General features: G+C 45.5%; 1 protein-coding gene across 2 annotated transcripts in view; it reads right to left on the reverse strand.

Moving 5' to 3' along the window:
- The window catches only part of NRDC (nardilysin convertase), a 72438-nt gene that overhangs the window by 14478 nt on the left and 36272 nt on the right, over window positions 1–21688 (reverse strand). For both annotated transcript variants that reach the window (XM_027838252.1, XM_027838251.1), the window contains 8 exons: window positions 20048–20125; window positions 16886–17006; window positions 16743–16801; window positions 11821–11875; window positions 4629–4733; window positions 2626–2749; window positions 1974–2060; window positions 1263–1382 (listed from right to left, as the gene is read on the reverse strand). In XM_027838252.1, the coding sequence (XP_027694053.1) occupies window positions 1263–1382; window positions 1974–2060; window positions 2626–2749; window positions 4629–4733; window positions 11821–11875; window positions 16743–16801; window positions 16886–17006; window positions 20048–20125 (749 nt within the window). The remainder of the gene's footprint in view (window positions 1–1262; window positions 1383–1973; window positions 2061–2625; window positions 2750–4628; window positions 4734–11820; window positions 11876–16742; window positions 16802–16885; window positions 17007–20047; window positions 20126–21688) is intronic.

A 21688-nucleotide genomic window follows, 5' to 3' on the forward strand; every position in this document is an offset into this window, starting at 1 on the left:
GAGCAAGGGAGAGTAAATTGAGAGAGGGCCCCACCTGCTGACAAAGAGGTGATAGCCTCAAAATGAAGAATGATACACATTTCTGGACGTGGCCAATGGAGGAATTTATTTTGCTTGACTATGCATATTTATTATAAAACATCTGTTTCATTTTGTTTTAATTGGGAGGGGGCTACGGAAAGGAAAGGGAAGTTAATGATATGGTTGGAGGGAAAAAGAGAAAAGAGGATCGCTGAAGCATTTTTTTTTTTAAATGCACAGAACAGGAGAAAAACCAGAAGGAAACAGATAAACAGGGTATCTTTGAAAGTTACACGTGGAAGCTATTATGTACCTAATTACATTATTATATACCTAAATTACAAAGTTAGGTATATAATTATTAATTATTACTAAAATAAATATGATATGATTATATACCTAGAACAGCAGTGACTATTCAGTGCTTTTTACTTGTAGCCTCAGCAGCCGGCATGCCATGACTGACTGACTCTGGCTTCCCTGGTTTCTTTCCAGCTTCAGGTTCAGCTCCAGTGCTATCTGCTGCAAGAGGCCTGTGTGGGTCCAGCCCGTGCCCTGCACACAGTAGGCACCTAATGCTTGCTAACTGATAGACTAAAAGGCAGGCATAGCTGTACTTCAGAGAGATGCCTGGTTTCATGTATTATCCTCTTTCTTTTTTATTTGGTGTCAGATACTCATTTTATTTGGTAATTAAGTTCAGAATAATACTTTGTTTTTTAATAATAATTTTTAAAACAGGAAATGAAAGTGATGAAATCAAAAAATATTCAAGCACCTAGGTTTTATTTAATTTTCTTATTTTATTCTGAACTTTAAAACCCAAATAAAATAAACATTTCCATCACTGCTGTAGCACAGGAAAGGGTTGTGCATATACAGAGCTGCACACCAACTCTGTGCCAGACACTGGGCTGGGTGGTGAGGACACAAAAAACTTGGCATTCGTGCAAAGGCTGGATGCTATTTAATTAACAGTAATAATAGCCAAAGACCCCAATTTCTCATATGGAATCCAAACCCTGGCGAAAGAGTGGGGTTGGTTGGCGGGTCTGGCCGATGGGTTGTTTGTGAGGTGGGGTGCAGGGAGAGAGGAGGCTGGGAAGGTAAGTAACCTGGAATGGGGAGGGGGAGGCCAAAGACAAGGCTGGCGAAAGTCAGTCAAGGGGTCAAAGTGTCCCTGTGAAATAGAAAGCTCAGCTTCATCGCTGTCAGTCCACATCCTAAGCAGTAAGCATTACCTTTGGGGATTTTGAATTTGTTGTCTTTCTTGTACCACAGGCAGCCTTGGGCAGTGTTCACAATCTTGACAGGATACTCCGTTTCAGGGCAATCAAAAGGTTTCAGAGCAAAGTCCGTGGCTAACAGAAAAAAACAAAAGAGGGGGAACCACCCATCATTCGTTTCAGTGAGATCGACCTAGAACGGACAGGAACACCTTTACAGCACAGAGCTGGGGCCTGCCATGGCTGGGGGCAGGGAGTTGGGAGACCTGCACTGGCGCCCCGACCTGTTGTCTAGGTGATCTGGTAACTGGTCAGAGCCCTAAATCCTCATCTGTAAAACCAAGATCATGGTCCTCACACTACCTACTTCATTATGGTGGTAGCGAAGGAAATACTGGGAGTAACACTTAAAAGTCTTAGAGAAACAGGTGATATTGTAACTGTGCTACTGACACCTCTGATGGGCCTTCTTTCACAACTGACCTAGCGATTAGGCCAAAGTGACACCAGCCTCTGGTGCACGGCACAAAAATGCTTGTTCCTGGGCCCTGCACACCCCACACAGGGACACGAGCAGGAGCCACAGAAATGGCAGCTTGGGCTGGGTGGGGACGAGGTCATGTCCAGCTTGCTACTAGTCTGCAGGATTGCCGCAGTAAAGGAAGTTTCTCAGGTGATTATTCTAGAAGTTCCAATGCACAGTGCCGATGAGTCCATCTCACTCACCTATGTATTTATTTTCAGCAGGAAGATGCAAATCTGGATTTAATTCAAAGTCACTATTCCACAGGTCAGCCCATGTTTTCTCAATATCTATAAAGAAAAAAGTCAGACGAAGGAAATGAGCAGCTTCAGGACACTGTTAATGACTTCCTCATCATCTTTCTCTGCCTCGGACATACAGCAGTCTTCCCTGAGGCCTCCTTTCTCTTCACCACTCACCTCTCACCAATTCTCAATGCCATTTCAGTAAACCACCTGGCCAGAAGCCCAGAAGAGCAGAACCTCCCCCAGCAAAGCCCAAAAATGTTCTGTCGTATGAGGCTCTAGGGATAACCAGGTGTGCAGCTACACAGGAATACAGACAAAGGCAAGAGAAGGCCGCTGCTCTGAGCACCCACCCCTCAGGGAGAGGCACAGCAGCACAGTGGGATGGGAGCCACTCCTGCAGCGTGGCCAGGGCTTAAGACTCTGAGGATAAGAGACAGTCTGGGCTCAGATAAGGGAAGGGAAAAACCCAGTGGGGGGGAAGTCTGCAAGAAGGCCGTAATGCAAGGACAGCCCTCCTAGCTTCAGACCTAACACAGGATGACTTTCTGTGACAACAGGGAGGATAACGAACCTGTTTAGCGGCATCGTTAGAAGCAGGCCGCATTACCTTCTATGCTGTAGTGAGTCCCAAACCACTTCTCCCTGAGATCACACTTCCCCTCGTTAGCAGCAGATAGCAGGACGAGGTTGGCTTTCTGTGGGATTAGCTGATTAAGGGCTTCAGTAATAACCTACAGCAACAAAAACAAAGAAAGCTTCATTTGAATCTACGATGCTCTTACTAAAGCGAGCAAGCAAGTTCCCAGAGACTCACCAGCCCAAGGAACTTTCACAAACCTCTGTTTTCCTCACTGGCATTAATTAACATAATAAATGCCTGTTGGCGCAGTGGATAGAGCACCTGGATTCAGGAAGACCTGAGTTCAAATCCGGCCTCAGACACTTGACACTTACTAGCTGTGTGACCCTGGGCAAGTCACTTCACCCCACTGCCTCACAAAAAAACAAAACAAAAAAAAACTTTCAAGGCTCAGATTCTTATAACCTAGCCACTAGCTCAGTAATGTTCAGACCTCTTAAGAGTCTGCCCAATATGAAGGATGATAAACCTGGTCTTTGGCTGAAATGAATAAATAAATAAATGCTTGTTGACTGATCACTAATGGTGATGTAGGTGAGGGGTGGTTTAATGGGTAGTGTTAGCCTCAGAGCCAGAATCACCTCTGACCCACCCTGGCTGTGTGGCCCAAGCCCTTTCTCTTAACTTCTCCGCATCCCAGGCACCCCTCTGAGCAGGGGCAGATTGGGATGGGGCAGGGAGGCCCTGGAGGCTCGCTGCCTATACTGATGATTTACAAATGATGATGTAACCAATCTAGACCAAAAGCACAGCGCCCAACTTGCCAAAAGGTCATTTATAAGCTGGTAATGAGTACTCAAGAGTTCATTTTCCCATAAAAGTAAAGACAGAAGTAGTAGTTAAAGTTCCTCAGCTAGCCCACAAAAACTCATACCCCATGGGGCAGCAGCAATTAAATGAACACTTTCCATCCTGGGGTAACCCAGCGTAATGCCCACTACTCAAAGGGATCATGTTCTGAGGGCAGAAAAGCTTTTGTAGGTGAGCTTGGAAAATAAAACATCACTGGCCACAAAAACACTTTCTCCAAAGAGAACTGCCGCCGTTACCAAGATGAGGCACAGGAACGTGGGGGTGCAAGGCTGTCTCCAGTTCCTGCTTCTTTCCACCAAGGAGGAGACCACAGACTGCGTGGCCCACCCTGCCGGGCGCAGGACCCTCCACCCTGCCTAGCAGCTAGCGTCGAGAGCTCAGAATTCAGGGGGCGGCTGCGCTTGTGCCAGGAGTATTTTTTTACCATGTTAAACCTCAGATTTCCCTAAAACCCAGTTTCATTCAATTTCAGCTGGAGGGGATCGTGGAAGTTTCTGTAACTACAGAATCCAAACTGACGCTGGCAGACACAGCTTCAAAGCCAAGTGATAGGTGGGATTTGATATGCCTTTGCAACTGGGTGGGAAGACTGGGGAAAAGACTCCTAACTTTTCTGCGTGGCTCCAAAATGCCACGGCGAAGCTCCGTGCCTCTGCTGATGTGACTCCCCGGCCCGGCCCCTCCTGGTGGTGGCCTCTCCCACCTCCACTCAAGTGCTTCCTGACTGACAGACCCACCATCCCTCTGCAGGGCCTAGGGCTGGGGGAGCTAGAGAACGGTTCCTTGTGTTCTAGTAACTTGAAAAGGAGAACCCAGGGCCCCCTCCGAGCTCAATGAAACACTGCAAGGCCTCGACTGAGGGGGCAGCAGTGCAAACTTCTTGTAAAAAAAAAAACCAAACCACACACAGAACTGTTGATAATTAAAATGTTTCAAAAGTCTCAGGAACAACAACCACAAAAACCTTTCTGATAATGTGATAATCCAATTCAAGTTTCCCCATTTCCACCAGGTCCTCAGGGAAGTAGGGTTTCTGGCCACCCCCTCCCCTGTTCCTCCTCTTCCTTCTCTTCTTGCTCCGTCTCCCTTTCTCTCTCCCCCCTCCTCCCCTCCCTTCCTCCGTCTCTCTGCCCCTCCCCACCAAGGAGAAAGCATACCTCTGGCTTATATTCGAACAGAAGCTGGTCACCGGTGAGGAAGTCCTGCAGGGGGTACAACTGCATGTTCTCACACATGTTTTCCACGTACTCAACTGGATCTGTCTGTGGACAAGCAGCACCCGTAACCACCAGAACATCCCCATCAGCAACTCCAGCCAACTGGCCACACAGTCTCCTTAATCCAGGGAGCACTCACCGTCCTGAAGACATGGTCAGTAATCTGACCCCCGACCCTACAAAGCAAGCCTCCACCCATCCCGCAACACTGAAGCAGCTGTCAGAGTCATGCTGAATCTTTTCAAAATGTATTACGGGTATCTGGGCTTCGATGCAGAAATATCCTGCTCTTCGGGTCGCCCCGAAGTTTCAAAGACTCTCTGCATCATTGCTGCGCAGCACCAGAGGCTAGAAGGCAGCTCAAGGGGGCCACAGCACACAGAACAATGAGTCTGGAGTCAAGAATCTCTGAGTTCAAATGTGAACTTAGACACTACCAGCTGTGTGACCCTGGACAAGTCACCTAACCACCATCTGCATCAGCTTCCTCATCTGTAAAATGGAGATGATAACCCTCTGATCTGGTGAGAAGCACTCTGCAAACCTCAAAGGGCTGTAGAACTGCCAGCTGTGATTAGGACGTCCTTCTTCATGCTCAATTCAAATCAGCCTCCCTCAGACTTCCATCTACCAGTCCCACCTGTCTGAAAGGGCTACAAAAAGAAATGGCCGGGCTCCCATGTGAGGTAGATGTCAAACCTCTGAGGAAGGCAACAGACCCTCTGAGACTCCTATTCCCTAAGTGAATTAGCTAGAATTCCCTCAACTGTTCACAGATCTTATGATTTTCAGACTTCTAAACATCTTTATTCTACTTTAGACCCAATACTTGGCTTATTAACTTCTGCCTTAAAATACACTGTCCTAGGGGCAGCTAGGTGGTACAGTAGATAGAGCTCTGACCTTGGAGTCAGGAGGACCTGAGTTCAAATGTGACCTCAGACACATAACACTTACTAGCTGTGTGACCCTGGGCAAGTCACTTAACCCTGATTGCCTCACCAAAATAAAATAAAATAAAAATGAATGAATGAATGAATAAAATAAAATAAAAAACACACTGTCCTCCTTAGCTGCTCCTGGCAGAAGACCATCCCCTATCCAGACCTAATCTCAAATGGATGCCCCCCCATCTCCACCACCGGCTTCCTTGGCCTCCTTCAAGTCTCAGCTAAAACCCCACCTTCTATAGGAAGCCTTTTCTGATCCCCCTTACTTCAAATGCTGTTAATTATCTCTAATTTATCCCGGCTATATCTTGTTTGCCCATGGTGATGTGCGTGTTTGCACGGACTGTCCAGACTTTCTTTGCATCCCCAGCGGTTAGCAGAGGGTCTGTCTGGCACACGGTAAGCACTTAATAAACATTTACTGATTGGTTATAGTATAAACTGGTCTGCTGGTTCTATTTACTTCATTCAGTTCATACAAGACTTTCCATATCTTTTTGAAATCCTCCATTTCCTCATTTCTTCCAACACATTCATCTAACACAACTTATTCACCCATGCCCTAACTGAGGGACAGCCTCTTGGTTTCCACTGTTCTGCCACCACAGAAAGAGGTGCTATCAATAATTGTGTACAGGAAGAATCCTTGCTTCTTTCTTCAGCACATTCAGGGCACAGGTCACTCCTGACTCGGACCACTGCCAATGCCTTCCCCCGACTCCCAGACAGCACAGCTCTGACCGTGTCACCTTCCTACTCAATAAAACTACAGAAGCTCCTTATTAAAGCTGAGACTGCATATGAGATCTGCTCTGACCTTCCTAGGCTTCCTCTAGAACATGCTACAATTCAGCTACTCTGGTCTCCTTGCTGCTTCTCAAATACAAATCTCCGTCTCCAAATGTCAAGCATCTTCTCGGGCTGCTGCCCAGGCCTGGACCTCTGCCTCCCCATCAACCCCCAGCTATGATCCCACCTCCACAGGAGGCCTCTCTTACACAGTATATGTTGTACTCATAGCTAGTCACTTCTAAGCTCTCTTATCCCATGAGACTGTGAGCTCCTCTAGGCCAGGGATTATGTTTTGGCCTTTCTTTGCATCCCACCACTTAGCACAGGGCTTGGCACACAGTAAGTGTTTAATAGATGTTTGTTGACTGAAAACCTCCAGTTCTTGAACCCCCGCGTCTGCCTCCCTTCAGCTAATGAGATGATGGTGGAAGATCTCCTCTGCCCTTGATTTCCCTGTCTCTTTGGCCTAAGGCCCCTCTCCCCTTTCCAAACCCCGACCACCCTGGATCACTATCACCAGCAGCGTTTTTACTCCCACTTACTGAATGGCCCTGGAGGAATTAAGAACCCACGTCCTGTTCTGTAATCTCCATTGGACCCTCCCTCCTACACATGCTGATTCTTTCATTCTTCCCTAACTCCTCATCCCACTGCCCATAGAACATCTGCCCCAAACCTTTCCCCTCCTCCCCCCTCCCCCCAACTTAGAAGCCCTCGCCTCACGTTCCCTCTCTCTCCCTTCTCCCCATCAGACACCATCCACTCAGCCACTTCTCCTTTGTTCCATGGTACAAGAGAAGGCTCTTGTGTTTGCCAAGGTGCCCTGGCCTTTCCTTCCAAATCTCTGGGAGCTTGCCCCTCTGGTCACCCCCTCTCTGTCCTTATCCACTGGTTTCTTCTCTCACCTCCTTATTGGATCATCATCAGTGCCCTGGCCCCTAAGTATTGGTATTCTCAAGGGCTCTGACCTAGGCTCTCTCTTCTCCCTCAATGACCTCATCAGCTCCCATGGATTCCTGACAACTCCTAGGTCTATATCCAGCCCGAATTTCTCTCCCAAGCTCCTGCCTCCTGCACATCTAAAGGGCATCTGAAACACAACATGTTCAAATGTAAGTCATGAGCTTTCCCTACAAACCATCCCGTCTTCCTAACTTCCCCACTTTCCATCATTTTCCCACTCACCTAAGTTTAACAGAATCTTCACTGTCACCCACCTACCAACTCCTCCTTCCCAATATCTTTCACATCTATCCCTAGCCCCTCTTCTCACTCTTAGGACCACTGCCCCAATTCAAGCCTCTCGGCTAAACTATGCCAAACCTTCCACACTAGGCCGTCTCCAACCTCCCCTCTCTCCCATCTACCTTCCACACAGCTGCCAAACTGACATTCCTAAAGAATGAGTCTGACCATATCATTTCCCTGGCTAGAGAAGCTAAGTTCCCTATTGTCTCTAGACTAAAATAAAACCCTCTCTTTGGCAACTAGAGCCCTTCACAATACAGCTCTGGCCAACCTCATGGGGCTCGATGCACCGTATTCTTCTTTATACATGCTCAATTCCAGCCCAACTGGCCTCTTCACAGTTATTCCATCTCCCACGTCCACAGCTGGGCCAGACCGTAGCCCCTCCTCCCATCTGCCTCTTAGGACGCTTGGCTTCAGGGCCCCCCCTCTTATGGGAAGCCTGCATGAACCCTCAGCTAGAAGGCCAGGGTCCCCCTTTCATGCGACGTTGTACCTGCCTTGTATATGGTTTATATTTACTCTTTTGAACACTTGTTATTTTATATCCCCCCAATAGAATGGAAGCTGCTTGAGGGCAGGAGCCACTTCATCTTTGTCTTTGTACCCTGAGCCTAGCCTAGGCTAGCAGGGTATAGACACAGAGTACATACTGAACAAATGCTTGCTAGCCAGTTAACAACCACTTCTCAAGTGCCTCCTATGTGCCAGAAAGTTTGCTAGTCCATGGAGATAAAAAGAAAGGCAAAGGCAAAGTCCCTGCTCTCAAGGAGCTCACAACCTAATGAGGGAACATGCAGACAAGAAGTACAAACGAGACACAGACAGGATAAACTGGAGATAATGAACAGAGATTAGGAAAGGCTGCCTACAGAAAAGGTGGAATTAGCTGAAGGAAGTCAGGGAAGCCGTGTCGCAGGGAGGAGGGCAAGCATCCCAGGCACCGAGCACATAAGATGGCATGAGGAGTAGCCAGCAGGCTGGATCAAAAAGGTACTAAGAAGTCGTAAGAAGACTGGAGAGGTAGGAGGGGAGTGCCAGGCTACATTTTATTTTATCCTGGAGTTAATAGGGAGCCCCTGGAGTTTACTAAACGTGTATGACACGGTCAGACCCGCACTCGAGGAAGATCATGGTGTCAGCTGAGTGGGGGGTAGACTGCAGCGGGGAGAGACATAAGGCAGAGAGAACAACCAGAAGGCAATTATTGCTCCTCCCAGGTATGAAGTGATGAGGGCCTGCATTAGGCCGGCGGCAACAGCAAAGAAGGAATGCAAGGGAAACACAAGAGACGTTACAAAGGTAGAATCATCAGGAGTTGGAAAGAGATCGGACAGGGAAGGGTGAGCATGAGGAGTTGAGGGTGACGCCTGGGGTGTGGGGAGGACAGTGGCCCCCTCGACAGTAGTAGGAAGGTTCAGAAATTGGGAGGACTTGGGAGGGAAGGGTCATGAGTTCGGTTTCACACACAGTGAGTTTAAGATGTCTATGCGACATCTAGTTTGAGGTGTCTAACAGCTGGAGATAGGACTGGAGGTCAGGAGAGAGGTTAAACCTGGATAAGTAGATCTGGGAATCGTCAGCATAGAGATGACAAATGAACCCACCAGAGCTGATGAGTCACAAATCAAACCGTACTGGTTTTCGCTTCATTTTTTCATGTTTTTTTGGGGGAGGATCTGTGTTTTCTTTCACAACATGATTAATATGGAAATACGCTTTGCATGATTATACATGCATAACCTAAATCAAATTGCTTGCCATCTCAGAGAGAGGGAAGGGAAAGAGAGAATTTGGAACTCAGAATTTTAAAAAACAAGTGTTAAAAAATTTTTTACATGTAATTGGAAAAATATTATTTAAAAAATAAATAATACTATTTGTTATATGGGAAGGAGGTGGAGGGATACTTGGAATAACTATGATGATGTAAGAAACAGAAAATATTAATAAATTACCTACTTTTTAAAAAATTTTAAGGGAAAAAACCAATATCTTATTACAGCAATGTGAAGAATGTCACTAAGTTGGTCAACACAGCAAAATGTATCACTCAATCACTAGAATGTAAGCTCCTTGAGGACAAGAACAATCTTTACTTTTGTACTAGTATTCTCAGCATTTAGCACAGTGTTTGGCATATAGTAAGTACTTAATAGATGTGTTTTTATTCATTCGTTCGCTCGTTCGTTCGTTCGTTCACATGGAAGTCAGTAGTATGAGAAAGGGCTGGAAATGGTTCCAGATGGTATATGCCTTGAATAATGTCACAAAGCAGTATTAGAACACAGAATATAGAAAAGCTGTCAGAACTAGAAAGGAATTAGATTGTAGATTACAGAATGTCAGAGCAAGAGGGTCCTTAGAGCATGGAAGGCTAGATGTAAAATGGACCTAACCTGTCGAAGGGTCTTGTCTACCAAGTGGAACTGGAGCCTCAGTGATCCAACTCCCTGGCCCAGGACTCTTCCTCACACCATACTACCACCTTCCCTCCAGTGTGATCATTAAGATGGTAAGTGTTTGCTGTGCCACCAACCCCAGCCCCTTGGGGTCCCAGTCACCATCAACTCAGAAATGACACACTTTAAGCCCCACACAGCGTGCATTACTGTTAGAGCCAGGATGAGAACTCTGATCTCCTGAGGGGTTCATTCCACGCCACTGGTAGAAGGATTTCCACAAACCTGACTCACTCTATCTGGAGGACTTCCAAATCATGCTGTCCTTGGAAAAGATGCCCTGTAAGATAGGATTAGTCCCATTCTTATCTCCAGAGTCCATAGGTGCCTACTTGGTAATGATCCAAACTCATCTTTCTACAGCACTTCAGTTTACAAAGCACTTTGTTTATCCTTAGCCCTGGTAAGGAACTAATTAAGCAAGCATTACTATCTCCATCTTAACAAATGTGAAAAATGAGGATCAGAGAAGGAAAGACCTCTGCCCAAGTTGACACAGCCCAGGTAGAGAATCCAACCCTCAACACAAGGCTCCAAGTCTAGGTCATCAATCAATCAGGAAGCATTTATTAAGTATCTGTCATGTGACTAACATTGGGAACACAAATAAAAAAGGGAGACACCCCTGCCCTCAAGGAGCTTCCTCTTGTCCCCACTCACCCATGCACTTTCTTGGTATGTGGGAAGAGTTCATGAGGCAGCTGCCAAACCCCCAGGACCTACACCCAGAAAGGCTCGGGAAAGGAGTGTTGTCCCAGTACTGACTGGGATTCCACATGAGACCAAAGAAAGAGCTGAAAGAGAACCGGCTGGCGACTGTGTAACACACGGTGATGTCGGCCCTGCGCCTGCCCCCACAGCCCTAGAAGGGATGATCCAGAGCATCAGATCTTCAGAAGAAGCACCCTGGCACCAGTGGACTGGATGGGGGGAGACGGAAGGAAGGAAGATCAAGCCGGAAGCTGCCGCAATAATCCAGGTGCTTAGTGATGAGGGTCCACACTAGGGTGGCAGCTGTGTGAGCCAACAGAAGGGGCCAGACCTAAGAGATGGTACTGAGGTAAAAACAGCAAGATCTTGAAACTGCCTGGAGGTGTAAGGTGTAAGGTGTAAGGCGCAGGACAGCAAGGAGGTAAGGATAGTGCCAAGGTTGCAAATCTGAAAACTGGAAAGATGGCACTGCCTTCAAAAGAAACAGGCAAGTTCTGAAGAGGGATAAGTTCTGCTTTAGAGACATAGAGTCTGAGATGCCTCTGGGGCATCCATAGGCAGATGGTGAGGAGGCACTGATGGTCAGGCCAGACTGGGGCTTGGTATGCACAACTGGGAGTCATCAGTTAAAGCCGTAAGAGTTGATGAGGTCACCAAATGAGAGTACAGAGCACAGACAAAGAGAGCTAAGCAACTAAAGCTCACCTCTGGTGAGTGCCAGCACCATCACAGTTTTACAGATGGAGAGAGAGAGAGGTTCAGTCACTTGTCCAACGTCACAGCACACCAAACCGTCTCTATGCCTTAATTTAACTACACAGGGAACATTTTTTAGATATCAGAGAGGTTTAGCTGGACCTGGGAATGACACTTCAAATGCCAGGAAAATGTTCAATAGAATGGAATGAGAGTTCCTGCCCCTTTCTGTGAGGAAAAGACCAAAACTGAAAAAAGCTTGACACACAGTACCTGTTCTTGGTAATGAAATTCATTATCCTCAATTTTCTGAATCTCTTCAAAAATTCTGTAAAAGAAAATGACAGTTAGAGGGCATCACATGATCACATTTTCAGAATATTATTGAAGTTCTTAACGGAATACTAGAATAATCCCACCTAAGCAGAATTCCAAGGCCTTTGCTGCTGTAAGGAACAAGAGGGACACCCCGCCCCCACACAAAAAACACCTTTCCCCTTTGCCTGATCCTCTTCGTCCTCCTCGTTTGACAATTTCTGTCTGCAGAACTACCATTTTCTGTCTCCCACAGTGAAACTTTAGGATTCTCTGACTCTTCCCACTCCCAGCCAATCATTAAGAAGTTCCATAAACTCTACCGACATAGGTGAAAGAGGAAGCAAACAAGAGTTCGTTAGGTGCCTACTATGTGCCAGGCACTTTCCAAATATGATCTCATTTGGTTCTCACAACAGCCCTGTGAGACAGGCGTTATTATTATCAGCCCCGTTTAACTGGCGAGGAAGCCGAGGCAAACACAGGTGAAGTGACTTGTCCAGGGTCACTCAGCTAATAAGTGTCTGTGGGTGGATTTACACTCAAGTCTTCCTGAGGGCAGGCCCAGTGCTCTAGGCACCGTGGCCCTTCCTCGGTGCCTACTGTATCAATGCCTTCTTCCACTCACTTCTACCACCTGCCTGGAACACTAGCACAACCTACCAGCTCTTCCCATCTCGCCTTTTCTCCAATTATTCTAGACTCACTTTCCTCCTTCCCAGTCCCGGTCATGCCAAGTTGTTACGCAAAACTCTTCACAGGCTCTCCCTTGGCTACCGAGTCAAAAACCAACCTGTCAAAACTGCAGTCATCTCTACCCCCAAAAAACTGCTCAGCCTTCTGAGCCCCCAGCTGAGCACGGCCTCCTTCTCATATCTCCAAGTCTCTTACTGGCCTCACTGTTCTTCAGGCTACAAGTTTTCAACCTTCGGAATCAATTGTGATTCCCGTTGCTCCCTGTCTCACCCACACCCAACCAGCTGCCAAGCCTTGTCCAATCCCAGGACTGCTCCTACCCACCAACCACGCTTTTGTTGCTACCTCCTAATTCAGGCCCCCATTACCCCTGGCCCACCCAACTGGGAAAGTCTCCGTGAACTAGCCTCCCAGGCCCATCCTTGCAAACATATTTAATGGAAATTCTAATGTTTATTTATTTCTACCTCCCCTGCACTGGAAACAAACATAACATTATGATCATGTCACCCAAAAGTCTGCAGGAGCCCTTCAGTGCTCACCAAATAAATGCAGACTCACCAGCTTGGAATTCCACAAGCTGGCTTCCAACTCTCTCTCCCATACTTTTCGAACCAAAGCAGGCTGGTAGCTCTTCCCCAGCCCCCACTGATGCCTTTAAGCATCACTCCCCCACGTCTGCAACGGTCTGTTCCCTAAATTTCTATCAAAATCCTTCTTCCCTTCAAGGTCCAGCTCAGGAATTGTCCCACTGTCAAATTTTTCTCTATTCCCCTCCCCTCAGGCATCATCACTGGTCCTTTGTTAAACCTCTGGTTGGACCTCTCCTATACATACATCATGCATCATGTTAATTCACATATTTGTCTTACTACCCCAGCAGCCTAAACTCCTTGAAGACGTCTGGCCTGCTTTATCTTTGAAACATAATGCATTGCCTGAGGCGCTCTGCAAAAGTTCATAAATTGTACAGAATTCTTGGTCATGAAGCAGCTATAGGTAGTGCAGTCTGGAAGTCAGAGAGACCAGAGTTCCAGTTTACCTCAGGCACTCCCTAGCTCTGTGACTCTCTCAGACCCAGTCCCCTCTCACCTATAAAAGGAGGATAACAACAGCACCTGCCTCCAGGGATATTGTGAGGATCATCACGAGAACGCCCGTGCAGAGTGCTTTGCCAACCTCAGAGCACTACTGAATGAATGCTAGCTGGTTTTTTGTTTTTGTTTTTTGCTTTTTGGTGAGGCAGCTGGAGTTAAGTGACCTGCCCAGGGTCACACAGCTAGTAAGTGTCAAGTGTCTGAGGCTGCGTTTGAACTCAGGTCCTCCTGACTCCAAGGCCAGAGCTCTCTCCACTGTGTCACCTAGCTGCCTTCTCTCCTCCCTGGGTTTTCAAGATCCTGCTCTGTTTTCCTCCTCGTCCTTCCTGCCAGACCTCTCTTTTGGGGTCTCCCCTTCACAGGTTCCTAGGCCCACTGGGCATGGAGGTTCCCATCCCGACCTCTGTCCTCTCTCAATGAGCAACAGCTCCGTAGATTCTCAGCATAGGACTCCTAAATCTGTGTATCTCCAAGTTCCCAGCCTGCATCACCGACTGCCATCTCAGTCTCAGCATGTCCAAAAGAGAATCCATCATCCCTCCCTCTACATCTTCCCAGCTTCCTTTAAGGACTCCACTCCCATCCTCACAGCCCACGATGGACTCTGTACTCATCTCCAGTGTGTCTGGTCAGCTTCCGAGCCCCACGGATTCTCCTTCCTCAACCGGTCTCACAGCCATCGCCTCCCCCTCTAGTTTGGCCGTCTTCAGTTCTCACCTGAATGCCTGCCACCACTCTCTCCGGCCTCCCCCCAGCCGCCACAACTAAAGGACAGAGCTGACCACGTCCCACTCCTGCTCAAGAAGTATCACCAGGGGCTTGCTTTCATTTCTCAGATAAAACAAAACGCCCTTGGGCTAGTCCTGAAAGTCCTTCACAAGCTGGTTGTAGGCTAAGCATACATTCTTCCCCTTCAGACAAACTGGGACTATGGGCTATTCTCAGTCCGTGAAATTCTACCCCGATGTCTCTGTAGGGGCTGTCCTTGGTCTCATGCCTCAGAACACCTCACTCACCCCCCACCAAGGCTCAGCTCAAGTTCCCCTTCTCGCCAGATTACTCTCCTGGTTAGCAGACACTCCCCTGTAAGCGCCTCGGATGGCTTCACTCCACAGCACTTAAGAAAGACATGAGCAAGAACTGAAGCAAAGGAGTAATCTAAGCTCAACTCCTCGCCAAAGCTTCCCTGAGCACCAGCTCTGTGCCAGGTGACACAGACACAAAAGAAAATCAGGCCCTGCCCACCAGGTGAACTCAGGATGTTCCAGATAAGATCTAGAGGCAAAGGCGGAACATTCAGGTAGCAGGCAGAGACACAAAGGAACCAGGCTGCTCAGGAACCAGATTTGAATCCAATTACAGAGAGGAAAAGGGATGGTGCAAGCTACAGACTGGCTGAGAGGGTGGAACAAGAACAATGAAAGACCTTAACACTGACAGGAAGGTACATCCACCTTTCAAGACTAGGAATAAGTGGTGGCCTTGAAAAAGAAAAAGATACCCAGTGAAAATGAGCATGATCTTTCAGGGGAGGAGATGGATATTCAACGAAATAGGGGACTTCCATGCCTTCCTGATAAAAAGACCAGAGCTCAACAGAAAATTTGATCTTCAAATACAAGACTCAAGAGAGACATAAAAAGGTAAACAGGACAGAAAGTAACAACATGTTATTAAGAAGGGCAAACTGTTTAGATCCCTACAAGGGAAGATGATACTTGTAACTCTTGAGAACTGTATTGTTATTATACCATGTTAAAGGGGTATACATAAAAGGGGTGGATATAAATTGACTTTGATGTAATGATAAAAAATTCTAATCAAGTGGGTTAAATGGATCCATGTAAGTAGATTAATCTGATCTAACTAAGAAAATGTACTGAGAGAAAAAGAAAGGAGGAGGCAGGGTAAATCACATCACAGGAAAAGGCACAAAAACCTATTACAGCAGAGGGAAAGAGGGGAGGGAGATGAGCATTGTTTGAACCTTACTCTCTTCAGATTTGGCTCAAGAAAGGAATAACATAATCAGTTAGGTATAGAAATCTAACATGCTGGAGCAGCTAGGTGGCTCAGTGGATACAGCACCGGCCCTGAGTCAGGAGGACCAGAGTTCAAATCCGGCCTCAGACCAAACACTTGACACTTACTAGCTGTGTGACCCTGGATAAGTCACTTAACCCCAATCGCCTGAAAAAAAAAAAACAAACAAAAAAAAGGAATCTAACATGCCCTATAGGCAGTAAGAGGGAAAAGGGGAAAGAAAAGGGAGGGGGCTAATAGAAGGGAGGTGGGACTGAGGGAAGGCAGTGGTCAAAAGCAAAACATTAGTGAGGACGAGAAAGGAGAAAGAAAAGCATAAACGGGGAAAAGGGATGGACAGAAAGACACAAATAGTAATCATAAGTGTGAATAAGATATATGAATGTAATGGAATACTATTGTGCTATAAGAAATGATGAACAGGCAGACTTCAGATAAACCTGGAAAGACTCCTTTGGACTGATGCTGAATGAAGTCAGCAGAACCAGGAGAATGTTGCACACAGTAACAGACACATTGTGCAATGACTGACTTTGATAGACTTAGCCCCTCTCAGCAATACAAGGATCTAAGACATCTCCAAAAGCCTCATGACGGAAAATGCTATCCAAAATCCAAAGAAAGAACTCTGGAGTTTGAATGCAGATTGAAGCATACTATTTGCTCTTTTTTTCTTCCGTTGTGTTTTGTTTCCTCTTTCTGGTGGTTCCTCCTATTAGTTCTAATTCTTACAACATCACTAATGTGAAAATATGTTTAATAGGAATGTCTATGTATAAACTATATTAGATTGCGTGCCATCTTGGGGAGGGAGGGAGAGAGAGAAAAATTTAAAATTCAAAAGCTTATTGAAGTGATTGTTGATAATTCAAAATAAATTAATAAAACATTTAAAAAGAAAAAGAAAAAGAGCAGCCCCTGAGCGAGCCAGGCCTCTGGCCCACCCGTGGGTCTCTTGTACCCGCTGCTCAGCACCTCATAGGAAGGTAAGCAGCCCACCTCTCAGAAGGTAGTTCCTGTAGCCCTCTGAGAAGTACCCATTACCTTTTATCAGGTCCTAGTTGCTGCAGCATTTTTAAATACTGGAACACAGTATGAGCAACCTAAAAACAAAACACTCGATGAGTCTTTTTTAATACTATGATAAATAAACAACAGAAAACATTTTGACAAGGAAAAACTTTTACCTCATTGAAATGTTCATAACCTTCATCAGTCAATGTAATAGAAATACTGAACACTGAATATGTAGAATTTTGCTCAAATCCTGTCTCGCCATTCCCACCAAATAATGCGAGAGCCCAGCACCTACAGATAAAAGAAATGATCCCATTTATATTCCAGAAATAGTAACTTGTGACATTTCATATTAGCTAACTGAAAGACTTCCAGGTCTAATTAGGAAATCTCAGCCATTAATAAAAGAATGAAAGCTAGAGTGGAGAGAAGGCTAGTCTGGGGTCCAGAAGATCTGCCGTTCTAATGTCATTCTTCCCTTCTCCATGCCCCAGACAACTCCCGAAAAGGATCAATTTCCTACCAATCATCATCTGCTTTGTTAAAGTGACCTTCAACAATGAATTTTCAGGCCAGGGCTAAATAAATACATAATAAAATAAAAGGAAACCAATGTATGAATTTAAAAAAACAAAAAACCACAAGAACTCTTTCTGAAATCTGCAATCACCACAAGGCTCTCCTGACACAAGAGTCTTATGGTGAATTCGGAATCAAACAAAAATGTAAATGTGAAGCAATCCCGCGTCTACTTATGCTTTCAAGAGGTAAGACACCAACCCTTTTCCACACAACCAAAGCAATCCTGTTCCAACATTTTGAGCACACAATGTTGAGAGGGGACTGAGATGGCACCAGGCCTCTGAACAAGTGACAGCTTTTTCTTTCCAGTTGAGATAGCTCCTGGTATCCTCACACCTCTCCAGGGAAGCGGAGAGAGCAACACTTCAGTCAGCTGGAAGGTGGCTAGCTCTGGCTTAGTCAATTCTCAAGACAATTAGCTAAAGGCTAATTGTGTATGTGTGCAGTTTTTTGGTTTCAGTCTTTTCTTATGAAAATTCTAAAACACACTAAACATTTCCCTGTCTAGACACTAGTGTACCAGGCAGAAACATGACTGATGACTCAAGTTCCTTACTTTGAGCACTTGTGGCCCTGGTTATAGACATAACAGGATGATCACAAGTCTTTCCTGAATGCCTAGGCCAGCAACGGAACGCTGAGCTTGGCCCTAGCTAGGGCTGTGTGTAATGAACCTGGACACCCTTCCCAACAGCCCCGAGAGGTATCTGGTGTCAACCTGTATTCTTTCTATCTGCTTCACCACCTCCCTGAGAGCAGACACTGCAGGATCTCCCAGGCAGCTGCAAAGCTCTATTACTGAAGCCCAGGCTGCCTTTACAGCAGTTTTATGTGAAAGAGCTTCTGCCATCCTTGGGGGTGAGCTCCTCTGAGAGCTTCTGAGAAGCCAATGCCCTTGGCCTTCGTCTCCCCATCACGGCTCATCTCACAGCCGTCTTCTAGGGCCCGATCCAAGCTTTTGCTCCTACTTGCATAAAGTCATGGCTCTGACAATCAAGGACCAAAGTATAGCCACTAGATCATCTTGGGTAGGATAACACTACCATCTTCCCAACATTCAGGATACTGCAACTAACATCCATTACACCAGTTGTAGTTTTACAACCACAAGCATACTCAAGAGTTCAAAGCAAGGTCTTTTTCTCTTCTCAGTGTCTTGGTTGCCACCTGAGAACAACAGAGTGGTAAGGTAGATAGAGTGCCAGGCCTGGAGTCAGGAACATCCTTCCTCCTGAGTTCAAATTGGGCCTCAGATCTGTACTACTGTGTGGCCCTGAGCAAGTCACTTCACTGTTTGCCTCAGTTTCTTCATCTGTAAAATGAGCTGGAGAAGGAAATGGCAAACCACTCCAGTATCTCTGCCAAGAAAAACCCAAAAGGGGTCACAAAGAGTTGGACACAATTGAAAAACAACTGAAGTGGACCCCCAAAGATGCTGAATTTTTAAGGTATGCTATGCTATCTCTTCAGAGATGAGGAAAATGGGAAAAAGATTACCCCTGCTGGCATTAACACGCCCCCTTGAGAGACATCGGCTTGACCGGCCCTCTAATCGCTTCAGAGAAGAGTCCAAGATAAGTAGGCATGGTTTTTAAGAACTTCATACTGTTTTACAAAGTGTCGATCAAAATAAACTTGTGATTCTGTCACTGTTCGGGTATATGCATAACCTGTTTGTGGACACCTTAGCAACTTAATAGCACTTTAAATGTTCATCCAAGAAATGAAAGATTGACATAAGCTACTAAATCTCTGGAAATCCATGGCTTCTTCCCAGTTTTCTTTAGGTAATATTAATCAAGTACACCAAGTCATAGCTTATTAGAGCTGCAATGCGTCCTTTCAAAGGACAATCCCCGTCTGCCTATCCTGAGAGACTGTGTATATTTTACACTGGTTATCACTTCAATTGTTCAATTCTGATTCTAGAGTATTACAATGATTACAAAGAAACAAAAAAGAAAAAGGTACACATATCATTATTTATATTTATACATTTATATTGCCAAAATTCATTTCAATAGGATTTGTTCTCCAAAGACAGTCCACATATTAAAGTAAATGAAATTTTCATTTCATCGATGTTATAATAAGGTTATTGCTAAACAGGCAGATGGTTGTAATTGAGAGTCAAAGGACCTGAATGGTCCAGTCTATGCCACGTGCTAAAAACCTTTGCACGAGTTGAAAGAAGAAATGAATGGCAAAAGTAGGCTGTTTGTCAAGGTGCCTCCATAGACCCATTTGAGCACCCCAAAGAACCTGGTCCATTCTTCATGTGTGGGGTACCCCAAAGCCCTGGGTATAGTCAAGGGGCCTAAGACTGAAGGCAAGCTCCAACACTCCTTTTGTGCCCTTGAGTAAATCACTCAACCCCTCTCAGTTCTCTAAACAAATGACTTAGACTGGACAATCTCTCAGGGTCTTTCACTCTTAAGTCCTGTGAGCCCATAAGCCCTTACTGTAATTCTTCAATCTTATCTAAAGGTAACTCTTTATTCATTAAACGATCAATTTCCTTACCAGCAAGGTATAACTTAATTCTTAGCTAGGTCTGTCCCTTCCTGCCTCATCCTGGAATCTACGATTTTCCATTTCAGTGTGAAATGAGATAATATTTTGCAAAGCACTCAGCATGTACCCAGCACAGAGTAAGTGCTTTATAAATGCTTATTCCCTTCCCCTCCTCCCTGGTGCCCTCCCATTCCAAATACCACTCCACAGGACATGGGAGTTAACAGAATACTTACTTCTTTCTAAGAAAGGACAGGATGCTACCTTTGCCTTCATGTCCCACCAGCCAGGAGATATAATGAAGTGGCTTCACCCTAAAAGAACAAATATCCACCAAAGCATATTATGGAGATTAACATTCTAAATCAATTCAGAAAGCACAGATTTACTGTACATATACTTTAAAAAACTGTCTCCAACATTACAACAGGTTTGGGAACAGAACTGAAAATACACGTTTGTCAGTGGAAGATTTATTTACCCAATACCATAGCCTTGTAGTACCAACATGAACAGAAAAAGACTCACCTTCTATCTGAAATCACCAGAAGAGCATAAAAATTCACATTTCAACAACTTTCATGACTACTTTATCCAAAAGGTAACATTTCCAGGAGGATGTCACGCCTATAGATATTTACAAAACTCTACAAATGTGTCACATGCAGTGAGACAGAATGAAAAGAACCAGCCTGAGAAACCAGGCTGAGATTAAGCTCAGCCAGTCACGAGGACCCTGTTGTACCCTGCCTATACTCAAGAGGTGGTATGAGAATAAAACCAAACAAGGGCAAAAGCCCTGCGAAAGGTGGAAGGTAAACTTTTGTCATTGTTCTGTGAGAGCGGATTCACTGCAGCTATTCTACACAAAGCAACAATTTGCACATCACACCAACTTTTCCACAGTGACTTTCACTAACAATTTACCACAGAAAAATGTTGGCTCCAAGTTTTAACTATTCCCCCCAAAAATTGCTTCAGAATTTTAATGCCTGCTAGAGCAGTGGTTGTGGCCACATACTGACTTAGAAAACCACAAATTAACATTATCTGTGTTGTACTGTATTTTTATTTATGTTGTTAAATATTTCCCAATTACATTTTAATCTGGCTGGGGCCACCCCAGGGAGTTTTGCAGGTGGGCTGGGGGTTTGACACTTCTAGGCTAAGGCATATATAGTCTAAGTAGACTAAGTTGGCTTACACAATCCCCGAAAGAAAGGCCAGCACTAACCAAATGAGGACAACACATGATCTCTGCAGGATTTCTTAAAAGCACATTGAACTGGACCACAGCATTCATCATAATATCATAGAGGATTCCTACTCTCTCTCTTCAATTTTAGTGTTCAAGCAGCCTCTGCACTGTGCTATTCTTCTGGGTCTCCCCTAAAATTAACTAGCTAATCATGAATGTTCCTATTAAGACAAGCAGCCTGAGTGATCCAGATACTGAAGTCAAATCTCTTCCCTCCTCTGAGGGACCATTCTAGATCCACAGACCCAAAACCAGGCTGCAGTAAGTAGCGTGGGTGCCTTTCCACCCACAGGTTGGGTAGGTTCCCTGGCACCCCTCCACTACATTGGGTTAAGTGACTGAGCTTTAAATATGGCCAGAATAGGCTCCATTTTTATGGCTACTGACACACCAGTACCATATTTCTTTAAGAAAATAATACCTTAATGACACCAATGAACCATTAAAAGACTGAATGTAGGAAGAGCTGAGACCATAGCTACAAGGAGCCTCACATCTTCCCACCTGAACTTGGCACTACCTGCAGCATGTCAGAGCTCCAAAGGCAAGCAGGGATAGTCTTAGACTTAGACACACACACACACACACACACACACACACACACACACACACACACACA

Source organism: Vombatus ursinus, unplaced genomic scaffold, assembly GCF_900497805.2.
Source record: "Vombatus ursinus unplaced genomic scaffold, bare-nosed wombat genome assembly UNPS02014825.1, whole genome shotgun sequence".
In the NCBI taxonomy this organism is placed as follows: domain Eukaryota; kingdom Metazoa; phylum Chordata; class Mammalia; order Diprotodontia; family Vombatidae; genus Vombatus; species Vombatus ursinus.